The 21200-nt window shown below is 42.9% G+C and overlaps 1 protein-coding gene across 18 annotated transcripts in view; it reads left to right on the top strand.

Moving 5' to 3' along the window:
• The window catches only part of SRGAP2 (SLIT-ROBO Rho GTPase activating protein 2), a 258963-nt gene that overhangs the window by 212030 nt on the left and 25733 nt on the right, over positions 1-21200 (top strand). For 4 of the 18 annotated variants that reach the window (XM_078391856.1, XM_072997265.2, XM_072997264.2 and 1 more), the window contains exons 17-22: positions 119-224; positions 3229-3453; positions 7306-7385; positions 9014-9194; positions 9654-9800; positions 10831-11158. In XM_078391856.1, the coding sequence (XP_078247982.1) occupies positions 119-224; positions 3229-3453; positions 7306-7385; positions 9014-9194; positions 9654-9800; positions 10831-11158 (1067 nt within the window). Of the gene's footprint in view, positions 1-118; positions 225-3228; positions 3466-3550; positions 4964-7305; positions 7386-9013; positions 9195-9653; positions 9801-10830; positions 11159-11391; positions 11970-21200 lie in introns of those variants that run through there. The other 14 variants (XM_078391855.1, XM_078391854.1, XM_078391853.1 and 11 more) reach the window with 6 other exon arrangements.

Genomic DNA, 21200 nt, shown 5'->3' with positions numbered 1-21200 from the left:
GAAACACTTCTTATGGTGGCAAAACAAAGTTTGTGTAGTTGCCATACTGTTACTTACTTCTGTGATTTAAACAACTATCTCTGGTGCTTCACACACACCCCTTCATTTTCCCTTTTAGCAATGGACAATCTTCAAGAGAGAGCTCTTCACATTCGGAAAGTACTCCTGACTTTGCCTAAAACCACTTTGATTGTAATGAGATACCTCTTTGCATTCCTCAATCAGTAAGTATTCTTGGGAAACCATATTGAGATCTGTATCTGTGATTCGTAGGGGGATAAATAATAGGATCCTTGAAGTAGAGAAGACCTTATAGGTCACCTAGTTCAACCCAAGCTTGGTGAAGAAGGTCCAGAGCTAAATCATACCCAACAGGTGGCTGTGCAAGACAGCTCTGAATTTGTGAATAACAGTAGCAGTGCCAGCCTCATGAAACAAAAAAAGCACTCTATCTTCCCCTCTCTTTTTGTATCAACATAGATCGTAATGTGAATTTGCTGCTTAGTTTCAAAAGATCTGGTGGTCACTAGAGCCCCGTGGTGCAGTAGTTAAGCTGCAGTACTGCAGTCAAGCCTCTGCTCACAACTTGAGTTCAATCCTGATGGGTTCAAATAGCCACCTCAAGAGTGACTCAGCCTTTCATCCTTCCGAAGTTAGTAAACTGAGTACCCAACTTGCTGGGGGGGGGGCAATTTGTTGTTTGCATAATTATGTTGTAAACTGCTCAGAGATTACTCTAGTACTATAGGGCAGTATATGTTGAAAAAGTAACAAAACTTTTTCCCACACAGTGTATTACAGTCTCCTGATGGCAAGCATGTGAATAGGTTTTTACTCACAGAGGAAATACTTTGTAAGTAAGGGATGAATTAAGGAGGGAAAAGTAAACATACCAAAAAGAGAGAACTAAAGTTAAAAGAACAGATATAAGTATTCTATGCCAGATTTTCACCAGAATTTTGTACTATCTAAATTAACCAAAGCAGTTGTGTTCATCTTGCTAATTTGTGTAGCTGTGGGTATATGAGAACTATGTAGGGCATCTAAACTATGTTCTTTCCTCAGAACAGCTGTTCTGCATCTTGGAAATTCCCTGTTCCTGGTATTTCACCAGTCTTTTGTGTTCAGTTCTTATATCAAGGCTATCTAAAGGATCTGTATTCCATATACCCAACCAGTTCTATTTGACTGGTTATATCATCAAGTGAACTAAAATAAAAATAAAAATTTATGCTGTATGTCTGGGAGGAAAACAACTGCACAGTTTGATTCTCTAACTTAGTGTGCCTCGGACTTGGATTCCCAGATCTTGTTAGACCTTAGTTTCCAGATTCTTAACCAGAATGGTCAGTGGTTAGTGATTCTGAGAGTTGTCCTCCATCAGCACCTTGGAGGTCCAGGTTTGGGAATCACTGTTCAAATGGCTTCTTTACTGAAGCTGTATATAATGAAAAGCCAGATTACAGTGCTTTTCTTTTTCTGGCAGCATTCATTTTTCAGAAAATACCTGGATCATAATTAGAGATGTGCCCAAATTAATTTGGAACCTTCTATCCAAATATCACCACATAACAGCACAGCTGCCAGCCAGACTCTCTCCCCACCTCCTGGTCTGGTGGAACCATTCAACTTCCTCACCCTGTTGTGGTCCTTTATTGCTGGCAGCGCGCCCATCTGGGCAGGAGCTTAGGCAGCCTGTCCCTGCCTCTGCAGATAGCCGTACACTCACTGAGGAGGCAGGCCGGGGATTCTCCCTGCACAGCCGATGAGTGTCTGTCTGTCTGTGGAGGCATGGACCGGCATCAACTGAGCTCCTGCCTGGTTTGGCACACTGCAACAAAGGACCCGACAGAGCGTGATGAAAGGTGAGTGGTTCTGATACTGGAACAGAATTAAACTAGATATTAGTTTGCAGGGAATACACAGGCCTCAAAGAAACTAGGCCCAGGACATTCACACATAATTAAGGCAAATAGAGAAACATTCACAGATAGTATAGAATTTCATTGTAACACTTTCATTTTGCCCATCCTCCTTTTGATCTGGCAGATGGCCTGGTACTGGAATGCAGGCAGGAGGAAACTAGCGATGACAGGCCAAAACATTCACACCAGGGAGCCGGAGAGTGAAAGCCATATATCAGGGCCCAGGAAGGCTACACATAAACATACCAAAAGATAAGAGGAATTGATACTCTTTTCTCCAGACATTTAGGTGCATCCTGGGCATAAGCCAAAGGAACATGGGGCACATAATATGCATATCTATAGGGAACCAATCAGCGTAGTTGGCATCACTACCCAATGAAAGGCAGGATCCAAACTTTGGGTACAAATGACCAATAAAATGTAGTACTTTATGGCTCTTTGTATCATTATAGAACGTTTGTACACTGTATTTTCGGGGTCTTCTCTGCTTTTAAGAGAAGTCCACAGCTGACCTTTTCTTTGCTGCATTGGACATTGGCGTGGATTTTTACTGTTCACAGCAGTTCTTGGGCAGCTCAAGGACAAGGGCATTTTGGTTGCAAAGAAGGGTGCAAATGGAAAAAATTGGAGGGAAGTGTGGCTTACCAGGCTCTTTACAGCCTTATGCTGTGAACTGTGCGGCTCCATGGTTTTGCCACACTTCCATCTGGTTTTTGGCTGGGTATGAGGTGTTGCTGCTGCAACTGCTGTCCAGGCAGGATGCGTGGAACAAAATGCCAAGAAATAAATCTCTGGCAGCAGCATTCAATCTGCACGGAGAATAAACTTCCTTAAAAGGAAACTTACATAATGGTTCCTCCCTACAGACATACATGTGTGCACTTAATATATACTCTTATGTATTAATGAAAGGAATGTTCAAAACAGTGAAAAAGGTGCCGGACACTTTTTAAAGAAATCAACATGTTATCTAGCAGGAAAGTGTTTTGCATATGTGCTGTGAATATGTATTCAGTTCAGATTGTGTCAGAGAAACACCATTAATGTAAGCAAAACTCCATTTGACCTAAGGTGTTAGATCCAAGAAAGCTCCTAACTCATTTGTTAAATGCCACCAGTGTTTAGGGCAGTGATCATTCTTCCAAATTAGCTTCAAGACATTCTTGCCACATTAGATCAAATTTAAAAGGCTGAGCAGGCAGAGCTAAGCTCTTTTCCTTTTTTGCAATTCACTCTGTGCTGGGAGTTGTCCGTCTTGTGGCTTGTATCCACCCTTTCCCTCTCATTCCTTCCCCTGCAGTTTGTCTCAGTTCAGTGAAGAGAACATGATGGACCCCTACAATTTAGCCATCTGCTTTGGACCCACACTGATGTCAGTGCCTGAGGGCCATGATCAGGTCTCCTGCCAAGCACATGTCAATGAGCTCATCAAAACAATAATCATTCAACACGAGAATGTCTTCCCAGGACCAAGAGAACTGGAGGGCCCTGTCTACACCAAAGGTGGAAGCATGGAGGATTACTGGTACGGTAGGAGGTAATGGGGGAAAGTGAAGGGGGCGTGGCACTAATTATGGTCAAATGAGTGAAATGCATATTTTAGTGGTGCTGTCATTTCTCAGCTTTCAATGCTGATTCCAGAATCTTCCCTGTTTGTGAGACGACTGTTGCATAAAGACACAATGGATGTAGCTCAGAAATCTGAAGACAACTGCTTTTCCTACCCTAAACATGCAGGTCCTGAGTATTCAGAAAGGACTGAGCATGACTGGCTATGCTTCATTATGCTGAAGGAAACTAATCCAGTCAGACTTGTCCATGAAACGGTCTGTAAGGATATTATGATAATTGCCTTAATCTGCTGGTGAAAGCTGCACAGCAGACACACCGGCTGAATTCATCACTGATGTTCTTCTTATTTTTCTGCATGTCCTGAGCAACTTTAACTTCAGAGACAAAGTCTCTAGAAAGCTGCAGCATGGTTTCATTTTCAGAGGAGCAGCAACAATACGAAGAACCTGAAACCTCTCTCTCTCTCCCAGCACCCAAGAGGCCCGGCTGCACATTCTCTCTGAAGCCAGCATCTGCAAATAATTCAGCTGCAACACCTCTTGTCATGTGGGGGGGGGGAGCGACTTGTAGAGGGGGGTGGGAGCTGTGTACTCTTCCTCACTATTTCATGAAAAACTGCATGTCAAAATGGCCCCTGTACTTGCCTTCATGGAGAGACCTCTAGTTTCTCATGCCAACTCAATCGTTGAATCCTGGGCTGCAAGGCTACTAAGTCTCTTCTTGCTGCATGCTGATTTCAAAAAATAAAGCCCTTTTACTTGCTTCTGATCTTAATTTTTGCAATTTAATGCCCCTTTCTATTGTTTGGTAATGAATGACTCCTCACCACAAGCCAGTTAAAAATTGATCACAATCTTATGACAATATTGGCTTCTATTAGTGCTTTTACTTAGAACCTACAGTAGTAGTTTCAGCTGGGAAAGAGGTCCAGGAACAAGGTTTCTTGCTATTATAACTGCTGGAGCTGAAGGAAGCTTTTAAAATTATGGAAAATAATGGAGGGAACCAAACTTACTGCGTCCGGCCAACTCCAAAGTGCATGGCAAACTCCAGAGTGCCTCACGAATGCAGATTTCACATTGCAAAAGACTTTGAGAAAATGGATAATTATACTATGGATGGATGGATCTTTCTTGTTGTACTGGAATAGAGTCAAATCATATCAAGGAATTTGCCAGTAAATACTAAGTACTGTATAATTGATGTTCTAGTTGTAACTTCCTTTCTGGAATATTATCTGTATGTTTTTCTTTTTATGAAAATAAACATAATTATATTTTTAAAAATTGAGAAATATAATCTGAGAATAATGTGTAGAGTACCTAAGATTACAGGTTTTGAATGGCTTTACAAACAAATGCTTTATAAATGGCTCATTCAGAAGCAAGTTGTTTCCATTATTCTCCATGGATTAGACCAGGTTTATGTCTTGCACACCATTAAACTTCATCCATAGAACAATATGCATTAGTGAAGTTTTGCTGCATTCTTTTTTTGTCAGAGTGTGTGGTTGCTTTCACAATGAATTCTTTTCACAAAGATTTGAATCTCGTCTAATCAAGAGGCAATTGCAAGATTACAATCTTATCACAAGGTGCTTCCTAAACTTTTCCATTGCATGGGGAGAAATGATGGCACAGAAAGTATTGTCCCTACAAGTTCCTGCTGCTTAGCAAGCCTGCTGGATTAAATAATAATCATTGTCTTGTCAAACTGACCCATTTTTATTGAAAGTGTATATTGGGTTTCTGAGACTGATATCACTCATCCTTTTAAGTGCAACTGTTAAAAGTCCCTTAGATGTTGCAATTCTGTTGTTAGTTTCTCTTTTCTTTTTGTTTTAAGCACATCCATTCTCTCAGTTATGCTTGGAGTCAAACAGACAGCTTTCCCCCCTTTGCTATGAAGTGACTTCCTAATCACTTCAGATTTCCATCTGCCCTGCAGTCTTCTGCGTTGTTCCACATTTGGGGACAAACTAGTGAGGCATTTTGATGTAAGAAAATGTTTGAAAATGAGTTGACCTACACTCCAGAAACTTATTGTAGTGTTCTCAAGGCCACATGCAGTTTCCCAGCACAAAATGCCTGTGCCTGGGGCAGCAGGCTTACAGAAAAAAAAACATTTTAAAATGTGAAATTGCCCTATGTATTTTCCCTTAAAGCAGAGTTAAGAATCCAGAGTGCAGGGCACATGCAGCTTATAAGGCACTGGATGTTTTAGATTCACACAAATAGATTTTACAAAACCAGAAGCGGTCTACTTCCATTTTTTTTTTAGTGCTGGAGCGCCTGTGGTGGGTTTGGGGACCTCCAGAGCTTGCCTGTTGTCCTGTACCATCTTTTTACAGTCTTTATTAAATTTTAGCTGTCAGTTTTTAAATATCTTGATGTGACAATACATGAAGATTGTTCAGCACCTACCAAGATACTGATTATGGAAGCAGCTAAAATGTTGCAGGTTTATATGAATTACTGCTAATGGAAAGCTTGCTTTTCTCCAAAATGAGTCTGCATTCAAACATGAACATTTGAATTAAACAAAAAACGGTGGCTGTTAATTCCTACATTATGAAACAAATCACGGTGTGAGCTGTTTTTCTTGGTTTTGGTTTTCCTGATAGCTCCAAATATGCTCAGAAATTCATACAAATGAGTTTTTAATTTGATATTGGTGCTACCATAGTAGGACACAGTTGAATATGTGGAGATGATTAAGTTGTCAAGCCTGTCTACACACTTACGTCACAGTAAAACACAAGACTCAGTCTAGTATGGTATAGGTGTGGTGCCCATGCACAGAAGGATTCCTCTAGGATATAACAGAATCCTCTCTTTCTCACTGCTGCACACTGACAACATGCTCGGTACTTACTGGATGTGGATGGGTGGAAAATCTACGTGTGCTTTCTATCCCAAAGTCTCTGTTCTCTACCCTGCTCCACTGTGTGAAGTACGATAAGCTCATATTTCATGTCCTTGATCAAGAAGAGAGGACGAAGTCTGGAGCAGAATACAGGAGGTGTACACAGACTTCTTTGTCCCTATCGTTATAGGGAATGAATGTGAATATAAAAGATGAACAGAAAAAGAGAGCACACGCCATAAAGGGAACAGAATAGAGGGTGTTGGATCTTCAATGGACTGGATAAATCCCACAATAATTATCATTTTATGTAACTAACATTTTGAGCTTTGTTGCATCTGTTTCTAGTGTTAACTGAAGCAACTTGTTAGGGACCAAAGGTTAGGCATGGGAATAGAAGGAGCTGGAATCAAGCAAGAAAAGGGAAGTTACATTTCTGGATGATGAGTGTACTTTTGACAACATGGGTCTGAAATCTGAACCAAGGATTTGTATGACTGTACATGCTTGAAGTTTTGATCTTTTCTACCATCGTGGGTATGGAAAGAAACCCATCAGGAGGCAGACTGAAATACTCCCTGTTATAATTTTATAAATGTTCCCTGCATCTCACAGAGTCTAGACCAGGGACTCCCAACTAATGGGAAGGTTCCTCCCTGCAAAAAGGTTTTCTGACCCACTTCAGAACACCTACATCTAGTAGGTGATGTGTGTGATGTGCAGGATTTCCCTCCCTGTGCAAAAGTAAGATTGAAAAGAAAAGTTGCTGTAATCATCACTCAGACCACAACATTTTAGCACTACCTCAACTACATGCAATGCACGTCTCTACCAAACACTGCCTTCCACAGACAGTACGTATTGAATGACAGGGTATCTGAAGTGTCCCATCGTATGCCATTAAGATAACCTTCTCTGTATTTCTGCTTCTTATTTGCAGTGAAAGCCCTCATGGGGAGACAGCCTCCACAGAAGATACTACTCAGGACACAGCCCCTGACCACCATACAAGTGACGATGGTAGGACATCTCTTAATGACAGCTCAGAAGAAGCAATACCTGCAGTGATATTGGAGCCCTTCTTGGTTCATGGAGTGATAATTAATGGACAAAGACTAACTGGCTGCTCTAGAAAGAAGAGGAGAACCAATACCTCCTTTTGATTTTCGTTTCCAGCTGTCTTTGAATGCAAGTCCTTTAGAGTGAACCAGCAGAACATTAGGATTCAATGTCTTCTGCCATCCTGATGGCTAAATTCCAAAAAAATTATATTAGAGTGTCCACTGATTTTCTAAAAGAAATATAACTTTCCATTCCAAGGGATAAAATGCAAAAAGAAGGCATGTTTATTAACTGTTTCCAAAAACTTAACAATCCAAAGGATAACAGGGAACTAGAATAGTAAGCTACAAGCATCTAAGCAGCACAAACTGGAAGGAAAAAGGCCTACCTGGGTTGAAAACATTAGTGAATGTTTTGTCAGCCTGATTAGCATGTTGAAAACTGATTGTTTGAATTTTCTTTCTATACATTTCTTTATAAAGTATGATTTAGACAAATCTTTGCTTCTGGAAAATCCAGTACAGTATTGATATTTTAGTTCAGCGGACATAACCATCTGGCCTTTGGCCAATCTGTGTCCTGTAATCTCTGGAGTTAAGCTCTTTGCCTTGGTAAGAGGGGATCCTGAGGTTGATGCATGCAGCAGCAGCGTTGAAGGCTCCTTGCTTTCTGGAATTTTCATCCTGTTCATCCCGTACTTCCTCATGCTAGCACAGAAACAACCCGGGGTCACCCAGATAATAACTGACCTGGTGATTTCCTACTATTCCTTACCATTGGCCATGTTGCCTGGATGATTCCATCCATATTGAGGAACTCAAGGTTGGGAACCACTGTATTGACCCTCCCAACTTCCCAGAAGCCAAAAGCTATCTTTCAGAGGGAAAGTATTTTATTTTAGGATTGGGTTCACTGCAAGGCTGTAGAAGTTATAATAGTTTTGATGGCTTCCGAGAACATCAAACTTATGCCAGATGAGTTCTCATGTGCTGCTGGATGTTAATAGTTTACACATGGAGAGAGGAATACCATTATGTGTTGTAGAATTAAAGAGTGAAAGGGAAGCATCTATTTGCAAATAAATGAAAGGAATTGGAGCAAAAAAGTGGGTTTACCAGCAAGGAGGCCTGAAAAGGATTTTGTGAACAACTGGTGTTATGTCTGTTGTACATGCAAAGAAAAGCAGGAAACTGAGGGGGGAAATAGATGTAGCTAAGCAAAATATAACCTTCCCTCCTCAGAGAGAAAAAAAAAACAGTCAGATATTTATTACAGAACTGTCTATGGCATGATTCCTCATTGTTAAACACTGGCTTCTCTCTGTAGATTTTACTCTAACTCCCTGCCTTAAAATTATGCAGAATGGTTCACCTGCCTCTTCCAGCTGCCAGCTCTGACACTAGCCATTGGACTTGGGGTGGGAAAAAGTGTGCTAGCTATGTTGGGTTATCTAATGTGCTTCTGACTGGCCTTGTCTTTATAGTGAGCTGCGTTTGATCCATAGGTTCGCCACTGACAATAATATGTGCATCTTTAATTTCAAAAAAAAATTTAAACTATAAAACTCTGTTTTCTTTTTCTTGTAGAATGTGAACCCATTGAAGCAATAGCCAAATTTGACTACACTGGCCGAACAGTCCGTGAGCTGTCTTTTAAAAAGGGGGCTTCCCTCCTGCTTTACCAACGGGCCTCTGATGACTGGTGGGAGGGTCGTCACAATGGAATTGATGGTCTGATCCCGCATCAGTACATTGTTGTTCAGGACACGTATGTTATCTTCTAATACTGTAGGGGCACAAAGCTTGGAGAAAGAGTTTTCTGTTTGTAAAGGTTGGAGAAAAGGGATGTTTCGAAATATCTATTTAGATGTTAGGAACTTCAGTTATTCCATTTATTCCATTTAGATTCCTGAATGTATTTATTTATTTATTATTTATTTATTTGATTTGTATACCGCCCATCTGGTCAAATAGACCACTCTGAGCGGCTAATGTAGTCCACAAAATTACTTTAGATAGAAAAACTCAGTTTTTCAGGCAGCTTTTTGCCTGCCCTGGGGATATTCCCTCCCTTCTTTACCAATAGGTTAGGCACATAAATCGCATGTTGTAACATGAAGCAAAAAACAGTTAGACTAATAAGATTGATACAGAGATAGTAAACTGCTGTGGTACATCTTGAGGATATTACATGGGGTTTGGGGTTGTGACTTCTTTTATTTCCTAGTGAGGATGGCATATCAGAAAGATCAAGTCCAAAATCTGAAATAGAAATCAATTCTGAGCCACCTGAAGAAAAAGTGACAGCCAGAGCTGGTTCCAGTTGCCCAAGCGGAAGCCATGTCGCAGATATTTATCTTGCCAATATTAATAAGTAAGTGTCAATATCAGTATTCCCATTTTGTACAAATGGTTCACCTATTGTTCAGCCAGATAAATTTTCCAAAGAAATTAATTTGTAAGAGATCATTGTAATATTTCCTCAATCAGACAGGATAATGTCATCTTCAGTTACCTTTTGATTATCATAATGAATTTTACAGTGGCTTAGTTTGTATATTAAGATACAATTTTTAGAGTCTGGAAATCCACCACCTTGTTTTATTGGTTCACATGCACACAACTTAATGTTATCTGCCATCAGTCTAGAAGGAAGTCCTTCAACATTGTTTTCATTCTTACACTGCCAGTGTTTCCAGTTCCATTCCATTTATATACATTTCCCAGTGTCAAGTACCCTAAATTGCATACATGAAAATTGCCTTGCAGTTGACTGTCAAGATTTCGGTAGAGACAGATAATGAGCCCACAATGCAATTTATTTCAAAATACAGTTGTTCCTTTTTGCAAAATCATTCTTCTCTAATGTGCACCATAAAAAGGATTGAATATTCTGCTCGTTCCCCACCACAGTCCACGTATTCTGAATTTGTAATACTCTCAGAGGCACGTGCTCATCATGTAATCCAGTCTTGGATTGGGGTACATATTTTTATAAAGACAGTATTTCTCAATCTTAGAGCATTTAAAGAATGGCTTAAAATCCCTGAATTGCTTTGATTTATTGGTGTCAGCAATTCGTTTAGCTCCTCCTTCCCCCCTCTACTGTTGTTCCAAAACTCTTTAGGTGGATTGGGCTGAGCAATGGTGGCTGGTCCAAGGTCACCCATTAAGCTTCATAGCCAAGAAGGAATTTGAGTCTGCATTCTCCCCTGCCTGAATTAACAGTGTAACTAATGCACCATACTACCTTGTTTTAAGAAGCAGAGTGGAAAAGTGGCTTTATTTCATAAATTGGTATGTGTGTGACTTCAGTATTCCCTGTGTTGAGATACAATATCTGTGTCACTTAAATAAGGTAATAAATAAATTAAACATTTCCTGTGCTGCTTTTATGATGACAGGCAAAGAAAGAGACCAGAGTCTGGCAGTATACGAAGAGCTTTCCGTCAAAGTGACAGCCATGGACTGCCCAGCTCACTAGGAGACTCTGCCCCACCAGGGGCTGTGGCCAGTTCTCGTCCTTCCTCACAACCCATTATGAGCCAAAGTCTCCCAAAAGAGGTACCAGATGCATGCTCTGTCAGTGGCCATGGAAGCCTCAATTCTCTCAGCCGGCATGCATCTCTGAAGAACAGGATAGATAGCCCCCACATCCGGAAAAATGTGACCACAGCAAGGTCAAAGAGCTTTAATAACCACCGACCCATGGATCCTGAAGTCATTGCACAGGTAATCGGATTCTAGGCCAGTATGACTTAAGACTAGTCTTAATTTTTATATAGTACAAATCAGTTCCTCCACCTTATGCTGCCCATTCTGTTAGAAATTCATCTTTATGAATTTTGTTGTTGAATATTCACTGATATTCATCTAATACACAATGTATTTTCCAGATAGTCTCTAAATATTGTGATTTTGGCAACAAATGTTATTTGATGTCAATATTTTATATTTTGCTTCAGTATTTGCTTCAGATCAGGAAACGTCCCCTTAGAAGTGATCAAAACAAGTCAAGTTTTGAATTCTGAGGTAACCTTTGATTTTGAATTTCAAATTCAAATCTGAATTTTTAAAATAAAAAGTTAAATTTCTGTTTTTCATTTCTAAAACATCAGCTCAGTTTGTGATTGCTGCATGTCTAGTTAATCTAAAAAGCATGAAACAACTCCTGCCTTCTGTTAGTGGAGCCTTTAGATTCAATGAGTTTGGCAAGGTTCCATATCCATATTCTGGACAGCTTCAGACATGCATTTTATTGAGAACACTGGGTAAATGGCCACATTTTGGTCTTAGACCTTGAGGAAAAATTAATTCTTCCTAATTACTTGCATGACTGTGCAGAACAAGTTAAAGCTCAGGGACTGATAAAGCCCTGAGAACAGAGTCCCCTTCAGCCCTCATCAGGACCAAATACTAATGCCAGAATGTTTTTCCCTGTTAGTTTCATCAATTATATGAGCAATTCTTTTAGGTAGTATAGAATTGCGAAGTGTAGAGAACTGGCTATATCTCCTGCTGCTAACAACTGAATTCCTACCAGGTAAGCAGGATGTAACTTCCTTTCTTGCCTTCCACCACTGAAGTCTTTGAGAGTTTGTGAGGTTCTGATTATTTACAAATATGAATGTTGAAAGGGACCATAATGTATACTTTGCTCATTGGATTTTATACATCCAACGTACTACCTTTTATCACCTGGCAGTTTCCCTTTGGTGAGAAGGGCAAGTAAATGCACTTTTAAAAAAATGTTATATACTTTTCCTACTAAGTGGTCAGTAGCACCAACATAATTATTCTCATTACTTCCAGTTTATGGAGTTATGATTTCATCATTGTGTGACTTTTCCATCTGTCTTTGTTCAGTCTTGTAATTTTGCTTCCTTCGAATCATTTGAAAGAAATGTTCAAGATTTTGTTGAAAAAGCACCACATACAATGTTAATAACGTATGCTTTTCAAAGTTTACATATCTGTTATACTGAACAGCCACCTAGAGTGGACGAGTCACCCAGATAGGCAGGGTATAAATATAATAATAATAATAATAATAATAATAATAATAATAATAATAATAATAATAATAATAATAATAATAATAATAATAATAATAATAATAATAATAATAATAATAATAATAATAATGTTCCAGTGCTGTTAGGACTACACCGTTCAGGATGTTTGAAAAGCTGGGTGTTCAGTGTCAACCTTTTAGCCTTCAGCCAGTTCCGTGACTTTGTTCACCAGGGTTGAAGGATCACAAAAGAACACATCTAAAACAAAAGCCAGATGTATGGGATATTTTGCTGGGTTTTGTGTGTGTGTGCATGCATGCACTGCTATAGCCTAACATGGGTGTAGACTTTTGGACCAAGCCCCATACAGTGAAGAATTTATCTCCTTTTTCTGGACATTTTTCCCTACTTCACAGGAGAAACAACTTTTAAAATGCTCACCATCATGTTATTCCACTTGCTTCTCTTCACCTTTAGATACAAGTATGGTTTTCAAAAAGACTATATTCTTCTTTCCTTGGCCAAGAGTTAAACATGAGCCTGTGTTGAACAGATCATACTGATTTTAACAGGGAAGCCATGTATTCACTGTTTGCTTGAGGAGCTCTTTTCAGAATCATCCATCAACTCCCTATCTCCATTCCCCTAACATGCCTATATTCACCTTGTAACACCTGAGCACTAAGAGCAAATGAACTGGCTATGATTAATCCATCCATCCATCTAAGTTTGCATATAGAACTGAGCAGTTCTGAATTGTATCAGAAATCATTTCTAAAACAGGTAGGGGGTTGAAATACCCTTCCTGTCTCCAGAGTCAGCAGTTATCCATTTTGTCAGGACTTTACTTGACAAGGTCTCTGCTACTGGCTTCCTCTGTAAATGTACTACACTTGGATACTTGGCTAGGTCTTCTGCCTTCAGTCCATGATGGTTCATTAAAAACTCAGAAACACTTCAGTCTCATTCCAATCTCATTCCAATCATGTCATTTCAAGAGATATGCTTGAAGGAAGGAAAATGTCACAAGGCTATCAGGTACCAAGGGAAGGCTCCTGGAAAAGAAGGGCTTTCAGTAGTAACAATGCTTGCATTTAATACATTGCTGAAGCTATAGTCTTTAACTCTCTGTACAAATATTATATTTATTGTTTCTCCTTCCATATATGGCAGGCTTGGGGCAAATGTCTGGATATCTGTACACACACATACATACACACACCACAAATTCTAAAAGAAGGTGGAAAAAGTATGTAAAATATCAGAATAAATATCCACTAACTACAATCAGATTCGAAAGAAATAGCCATGTTCTTTTTTGTGGCCTCTGTGAATGCACACATATGGGTATTGTCTGCGTCTGCGCTGACTCTCTCGGAAGATTCTAGAGCTAAAAGTAACAATTTATGGTGTGATCCTCCATGAGGTATATGCTCCTCCCACCCACCATCTTCCCCAGTTCCTGAACGGTTCTCAGGAAAGATTGAGCGCTTCGCTCTTTTGCCTTTGGCTATTTTTCTAGGCTTCTTTGAGCTTTTGTTGTTTATCTTTACTTTAAATTACCTACTTAGTGATCCTCCACGTCTTTTGTTTGCCTAATCAACTTCCCGCACTCCTTTTATTCCCTTCTCTTCCCCCCCCCCCCCCGGTTCTTTATTTATGGCCTCACTGTCTCCTTTTAAAAGGTGTACGACCTGTGCGAATAAAATCGCACTTTTGGACAGTCATAGCCAGTGCCTTTTTTGTTTGGGTGAAGAACATCCTACCCATTTATGTCCTGCTTGTAAAAATTTAACCAAGCCAGCACTTAAACAGAGGCTCCAAAGACTTCGGTCTTACCTTTGGCAAACAGCCATGAATCCTCCTACTTTGTCTTCAGAAGCTGCTAGATCTCCTGCCCTTTCAGCCGATAGACTTCCAGCGGGCCAGTCTACTTCTGACTCTACCTCTGTGCTACCTGTTAAGGACACTGCTGAGAAAGCAAAATCGTTTGGTAAGCACAAGCTGCCCTCCTCTCAGAAGTCTCGAGTGCATGATCCCAGCTCGAAGAAAAAACCTAAACCTGCCCCTAAGAAGCCCAGAAAGGATAGGCTTCCCCGAGTGGAGCCCCCTCAGCCTTCTCTGCCTTCCCCTATCCTCGAAGAATCATCCAGGGAAGCCCCTGACTTGGCCTCGGACAGAGACGATGCCCATGATGTTGCACCCCCCCACGATGCTGCCCCAAACTCCGAGCATTGGCCTCAATGCGGCTGCGCCACAGTCCAGCCCGGCCTCAGCCCATTCCAACCCTGATTCAGGGCGGGCAGCTGAAAGCTCGGCATCTGATCTGGAGGTTCCCCCCTTGCCTCCATGGAAGAGAACGGAGAAATGAAAGCACCTCTCCCCACCGAGGTCGATTCCATTGCAAGCCGATTTATGCTCTTTTCCAATGGTACCATACTTCATATGGCAAACCTGGTACGAGAGGTACCAGCCTGAACAGGCTAAACAGCCCCAAACGACACCGGAACTCCCCCATGCTGTTCCCTTTCTGGACTCAAACCGCCTCTGTGCGACCACTTTGGCCCCGACAGTTTTGGCTCCGTCCGCACGTCCCCTCGTCCCGTCTAAGTGAATGCAAGGCAAAGTTCGGGAGGCCTTAACACTACATCCCACACCCTCAATGCCGGACCCGGTAACATCTCAGGGCCCTTTCAAATACGTGCCGACTCAGGGGCATCAAGCTCCCCCGATGGAAGGCTTTGGTCCATCGGACTACCCTTCGTCTCCAAGCTCCCCTGCATCTTCGGAGGCACAACACTCTTGAGTCCTCCCATGAGCCCGACCTTCCCCCTCCAATCCCAGATACGAGGGGCAGCCATGCTTCCTCTTCCTCGGATGACTTCTCCTTCTATTCGACTCTCATTTTTCAAATGGCACAAGCCCTAAATCTCGACACTGAACAGCCCTCGTCCGCTGATGCCGACCCAGTGTTCAATGATATTAATAAGGAGCGTCCCGTTCCTGTGAGTCTCTCCTTTAACAAGTCTATCCTTCGGCTTATTAAGGACACTTGGGGAAAACCTCCTTCTATCATGCAGATCTCTCGCCGCACCGATGGCCTCTATAGGACCCACAGTGTCGAGGCGGAGTTTCTCAACAAACATCCAGTGTCTAACTCTATCATCGTCGAGTCTAGTCAGGCCCGAACCCAGATTAAGTTCCAAACCTACCCTTGCCAATAAGGACGGTAGAAAATGGCGAAACAAATCTACACTTTGCAAACCTTCTTACTCAGAAGCATCAGTTACCAGGCAACTATGGGCGCTTTTCAGCATCATCTTTGGAATCAAGTCTTTCCTTTCATTGAGTCGTCTCCTGAGCCCATGAGATCCGACTGTTACATACAGCACTGATGTTACCTGTCTGTCATGGGTTTGGAGGGAAAGTTCCATCCTATGGGGAGTGGAAGGCGGGACATCAGGAGGAGGGGCTGTACTGTATAAATATGTGATGCGTGTGTGGAGAAGCGAAGCAGACGAAGCAGCAGCTGGGAAGAAGGAGTTGGTGTGGGAGTCTGTGTGTCAGACAGGGTACTACTGTGTGTCAGAGTACCAACCTGATAGGTTCAGGTGTCTGTTGGTTAGCCAGAACTGATAGGTTCAGGGTCTGTGCTTTAAGTTAAGGTTCTGGGTGAACCAAACTGTATGCTTGTATGAGTGAGAATAAGCCACGTTACTTTATGTTATTCACCTGATTGTTTTATTTTGCCTGTGTGTATTTAAATAAACCTTATTCTTTTTACTTGTTTAAAAATCCATCCCTGGTCTGTGTGACTTCTTACAGGGAGTGGTTGGTGGCAGCTTAGTGTAACTGTGTGACATATCCCAGTAGGTCTGGGTTTGTCACATTGATTGGTGTCCAGCGGGTGGGATACGACTGGTCCAGTTGTCCAGTGGTCCAGCAAAGCCTTGGCAAGTGTGCCCAGAGCAAGGGGGGTCTAGTCAGGGACAGTCTGAGGCGCGTAGGTAATCTTCTAGGTGTACCTCACGGGGAGGTGCGCTAGTAGAAGAACGTGCCAACTGGGGAGACTTAGATTAAGGTGCTCTGAGGCAGCCTAGTTTTGGCGGGAAAAAGCTGAGGCAAAACTGCGTAGCAACAGTGAGCTAGCTTGCCAGCTGAGAGGCCCAGCAGAGGGGGGTAGGCTCTGACTCGATACTGTTGCAAGTTTAGTGCTGAAGAACAGCAGCAATCTCTAGGGAGAGCTGGTTCTGAGGCAAGAAGGAAAAAAGTGGTCGTTTTATTTTGAGGCTTGACTTTTTAAAGCAGCCTGTTCTGAGGGGGGATTATGCCCTTGACTCGAAGCCAGATAGCAGACATGAGTGAAGTGAAAGACCCCCAAATTGACCAAGGTTCTGAGGATGAATTTGGCTCAGTGCAAGGTGACAGCACAGGAGAGCAGAACCCAGAACTCAGAAAATTGCTCATAGCCCAACAGCATGAACTGAGGATGAGGCAATTTGAAGTGGAGGAAAAGGAAAGGGAAAGGCAATTTGAAAGGGAGGAAAGATTGGAGAGAGAGAGAATGGAATTAGAGAGAGAGAGAGAGAAAATTGCTCTGGAAAAAGAACGGATGGCGTTTGAATTAAAGAGATTGGAACTGATGAACCAGAACAATAATAATAATAGGGATTCTGAGGGAGGCCAACTGTCTAAAGCTGACCTGAAGAAATTCCCTGTGTACCACAAGGGAGATTGTCCTGAGGTGTTCTTTTCCTTAGTGGAAAGAGCGTTTGTGGACTTCTCAGTGAGGGAAACTGAGAAGATGACCATCATGCGGTCTTTAATCAGTGGTAGCCTGGCTGAGGTTTATGCCGAGATGCCTGAGGAACTGATGAAAGATTTTGCAGAGTTTAAAAAACTGGTGTTTGCCAGACATGGGATAAATGCAGAGCAGCTGAGACAAAGATTCAGGTCCCTCACCAAGAAGCCAGAGCAGACTTTTACCCAAGTGGGGGCCCAATTGGTGAGGCTGCTTGAGAAATGGCTATCGCAGGAGGGAACAGAGACCTATGAACAGCTTAAAGATTTGATAGCACTGGAACAGTTCTATTCAGTCCTGCAGGGGGAATTGAAATTCCAGGTGAGGGAAAGGAAACCGAAATCTGTGGCAGCAGCCGCAGAGATCGCAGATTTTATCTCCCAAATAAGAAAGCCCTTGGGTGAGGGGAAATCTGTAGGTAAACCCAAAGAAACCTACAGCAAGTACTCTCAGGGACCAGGGAAAAGCCAGCAAGGGGGAGGGGCCCATGGTGAAGGGAAGCCCTCAGACATGAAACCAAGACCTCAGATTTTGGAGGGAAAACCAAAACAAGATGAGAGAGAATCAAAATACACCAGAAAATGTTATTTTTGTCAGGGAAAGGGTCATCTAATCTCAGAGTGTGAGAAATTGAAGCAGCTAAAAGGAATGGTGCCTCAGAATTCTAGTGGGACCAAGCCAAAAGCTGTGTTCTGTGTCCAGAAAGAGCAAGGCTCAGTGTCACTGAGGGAGCCTGTTGCCATGGCTACTCAGTCTGGAACAGCTACCTCTGCTGATCAGGCTGAGGAAAATGGTCCTCTTGTGGAAGTAAAGCGCTGCTTGCTGGTGAAAACAGATTCTCAGTTGTTTGAGACAGCCGGGGTGGACGTAGGAATACTTGACCGTCAGTATAGGGGGCTGCGGGACACTTGTTCCCAGGTAACCCTGTGCCATCCAGATATTATTCCTAGGGAGTTTATAATCCCAAATGAGAGCATGAAGGTGGCAGGGATTGAGGGGCAGGTAATCTCTCTGCCAGTAGCAGAGGTACCTGTCAACTTTCAAGGCTGGAGGGGAGATTGGCGGCTAGCGATTTCATCGACTCTGCCAGCAGCCGTGCTCGTGGGAAATGACCTGGCTGAACATGTGAAACGGGTGCTAGTGATTACACGCTCACAAGCCACCACAGGGACAGTTCAGGGGGGTAATGATGAGCCAGAGACGGAAGCAGAGGGGAGTTCAGAAGCTGTGGTGGAAACCTTAACCACAGACAGCAGATTTGGACAGGAGCAAAAGGCAGACGCCACTCTCCAAAAGTGTTTTGAACAGGTGACTGACGCCCAGCTAACACCTGAAACCCCAGTGAGATTTCTGGAGAAAAAGGGGATTTTATATAGAGAAACCCTGAGGAATATCTCAAAAGGGGGAGATGGGATCAGAAGTCAGCTGGTGGTACCTGAAAAGTATCGCCCCATGATCTTACAAAGGGGGCACTCTGACATGTTTGCTGCGCACTTAGGAGTGAACAAAACACAGCAGAGAATCACACAGAATTTCTACTGGCCTGACATAGGGAAGCAGATCAGGGAGTTCTGTAAACAATGTGATGTGTGTCAAAGGCAGGGGAATAACCGCGACAGGACCAAAGCAAAGTTGTGCCCTTTGCCTGTGATTGACACTCCGTTCAAATGCATAGGGGTGGATATTGTGGGACCTTTGCCCAAGGCCACAAAGAGGGGGAACAGGTTCATTTTAACAATTGTGGACCATGCCACACGGTATCCTGAAGCCATACCCTTGTCTAACATTGAAACTAACACAGTGGCCGATGCGTTGGTGGGGTATATGTCCAGGATGGGATTTGCCTCAGAGATAATCACAGATTTGGGTGCATCGTTCACATCAAAGCTCATGAAACGCTTATGGCAAATCTGTGGAATTAAGCACAAGGAAACCACTGCTTATCATCCGGAAAGTAATGGGTTAACTGAGAAGTTCAATGGGACTTTAATGCGCATGATTAGGGCTTACTTGGCAGAGAATCCAAACAATTGGGACCAGAAGCTGCAATCCCTTTTGTTTGCTTATCGATCAGTGCCACAAGCCAGTACCGGGTTCAGTCCATTTGAACTTTTATTTGGGAGAAGGGTGAAAGGGCCCCTTGATTTGATCAAGCAAAATTGGGAGCAGATCACCCAGGATGACCCACAAGACGTTGTGACTTACATAGACACCTTGATGAATGACCTAAGGAGAAATCTAGAGCTGGCAGCAGAAAACCTGCAAGCTCAGAAGGTCAGACAGAAAACATGGTATGACCGCAAAGCTAGAGAGAGGCACTTTGACCCAGGGGAGGAAGTGCTTTGGCTTAAGCCCTGCAGAGAGAATAAACTGCAGCTCAAATGGGCAGGACCATATAGGGTCATTTCCAAGATGTCAGACCTGAACTACCTAATAGAGCAGGAGGAGAACCAAGCAAGGAGGGTGGTTCATGTGAATGCCCTAAAACCCTACTACAGAGGGGAACAGAGGGTTTTATTCGCGATAAAAGCAGCTGAGAGTGAGGAAGCGGAATTACCCTTCTGGGAGGGTAGAGGGGAAGTAAAATACAACCCAGAGGAGGTAAAGATCAGTCCTGCACTCACCCAAGACCAGCAGCAAGAACTAAAAATGCTGCTTAGAAAATATCAACAGGTGTTTTCCAACAAGCCGGGGATAGTGAAGGGAGTGATGCATCGGATCCACACAGGGGATGCACCCCCGCAGGCAGTATCCCCATACCGAGTAACGGGACCCTATAGGGACAAGGTGCGGAAGGAGCTGGACGAGATGCTGAGGGAGAACATAATCGTCCCCTCTTCTAGTCCTTGGTCCTCTCCGATAGTCCTTGTGGACAAGCCTGATGGGAGCATTAGGTTTTGTGTTGATTACAGGAAATTAAACCGTGTAACCACTCCTGATGCCTACCCAATGCCCAGGCTAGACAACCTGATTGAAACCATAGGGGGTTGTCGGTTCATCTCATCATTGGACCTGGTAAAGGGATATTGGCAATTAAGAATTGATCCCAGGGATCAAGAAAAGACTGCCTTTTGCAGCCCTTTTGGTCTCTATGAGTTTCGAGTCCTGAGCTTTGGGCTCAGAAATGCACCAGCCACATTCCAAAGGCTGATGGACCAGACCTTGGCAGGGCTCAGTGACTTTACAGTGGCCTACATTGACGACATAGGGATCTTCAGTAATACCTGGGAAGATCACCTGATACACCTGGAGTTAGTGCTGCAGAGGTTAAGTGCAGCAGGGCTAACGGTAAAGGCCAGCAAGTGTCAGCTGGGTAGCCCAGAAATAAAATACTTGGGTCACATGGTAGGGGGAGGAATGATAAAACCCCTGGAGGCCAAAATAGAAGCTGTTCGTGATTGGCCTAGACCCAACACCAAGAAAAAAGTCAAATCATTTCTTGGGTTGGTGGGCTACTACAGAAAGTTCATCCCGAGGTTTAGCGAGATTGCGGCTCCGCTGACCGATCTGACGAGGAAGAAGGCTGATGACCGCATCCCGTGGACCAGCGACTGTGAGGCGGCGTTCCAGAGGTTGAAGGAGGCGTTAATCAACTATCCTGTCCTGCGTGCTCCAGACTTCGACCGGGAGTTCATCATCTACACCGATGCGTCTAACAGCGGGGTAGGAGCAGTTCTGTGCCAGGAGGATGAGAATGGTGACCAGCATCCAGTGTCCTACCTGAGTAGGAAACTTCAAAAAGGTGAGAGACATTTGGCAACCGTGGAGAAGGAGTGTTTGGCCATAGTCTACGCGATCCAGAAGGCCAAGCCTTACATCTGGGGAAGACATTTTATTCTGTGTACTGACCATTCACCATTGCAATGGTTAAAGACTATGAAAACCCACAATAGCAAACTTATGAGGTGGGCTTTAAACCTACAGGACTATGACTTTGAAGTGAAGGTGGTCAGAGGGT

The sequence above is a fragment of the Pogona vitticeps genome, chromosome 4 (genome assembly GCF_051106095.1).
Source record: "Pogona vitticeps strain Pit_001003342236 chromosome 4, PviZW2.1, whole genome shotgun sequence".
In the NCBI taxonomy this organism is placed as follows: Eukaryota; Metazoa; Chordata; class Lepidosauria; order Squamata; family Agamidae; genus Pogona; species Pogona vitticeps.
Note: the sequence above shows the minus strand (reverse complement) of the source record. Positions and strands in the feature narration are given on the sequence as shown.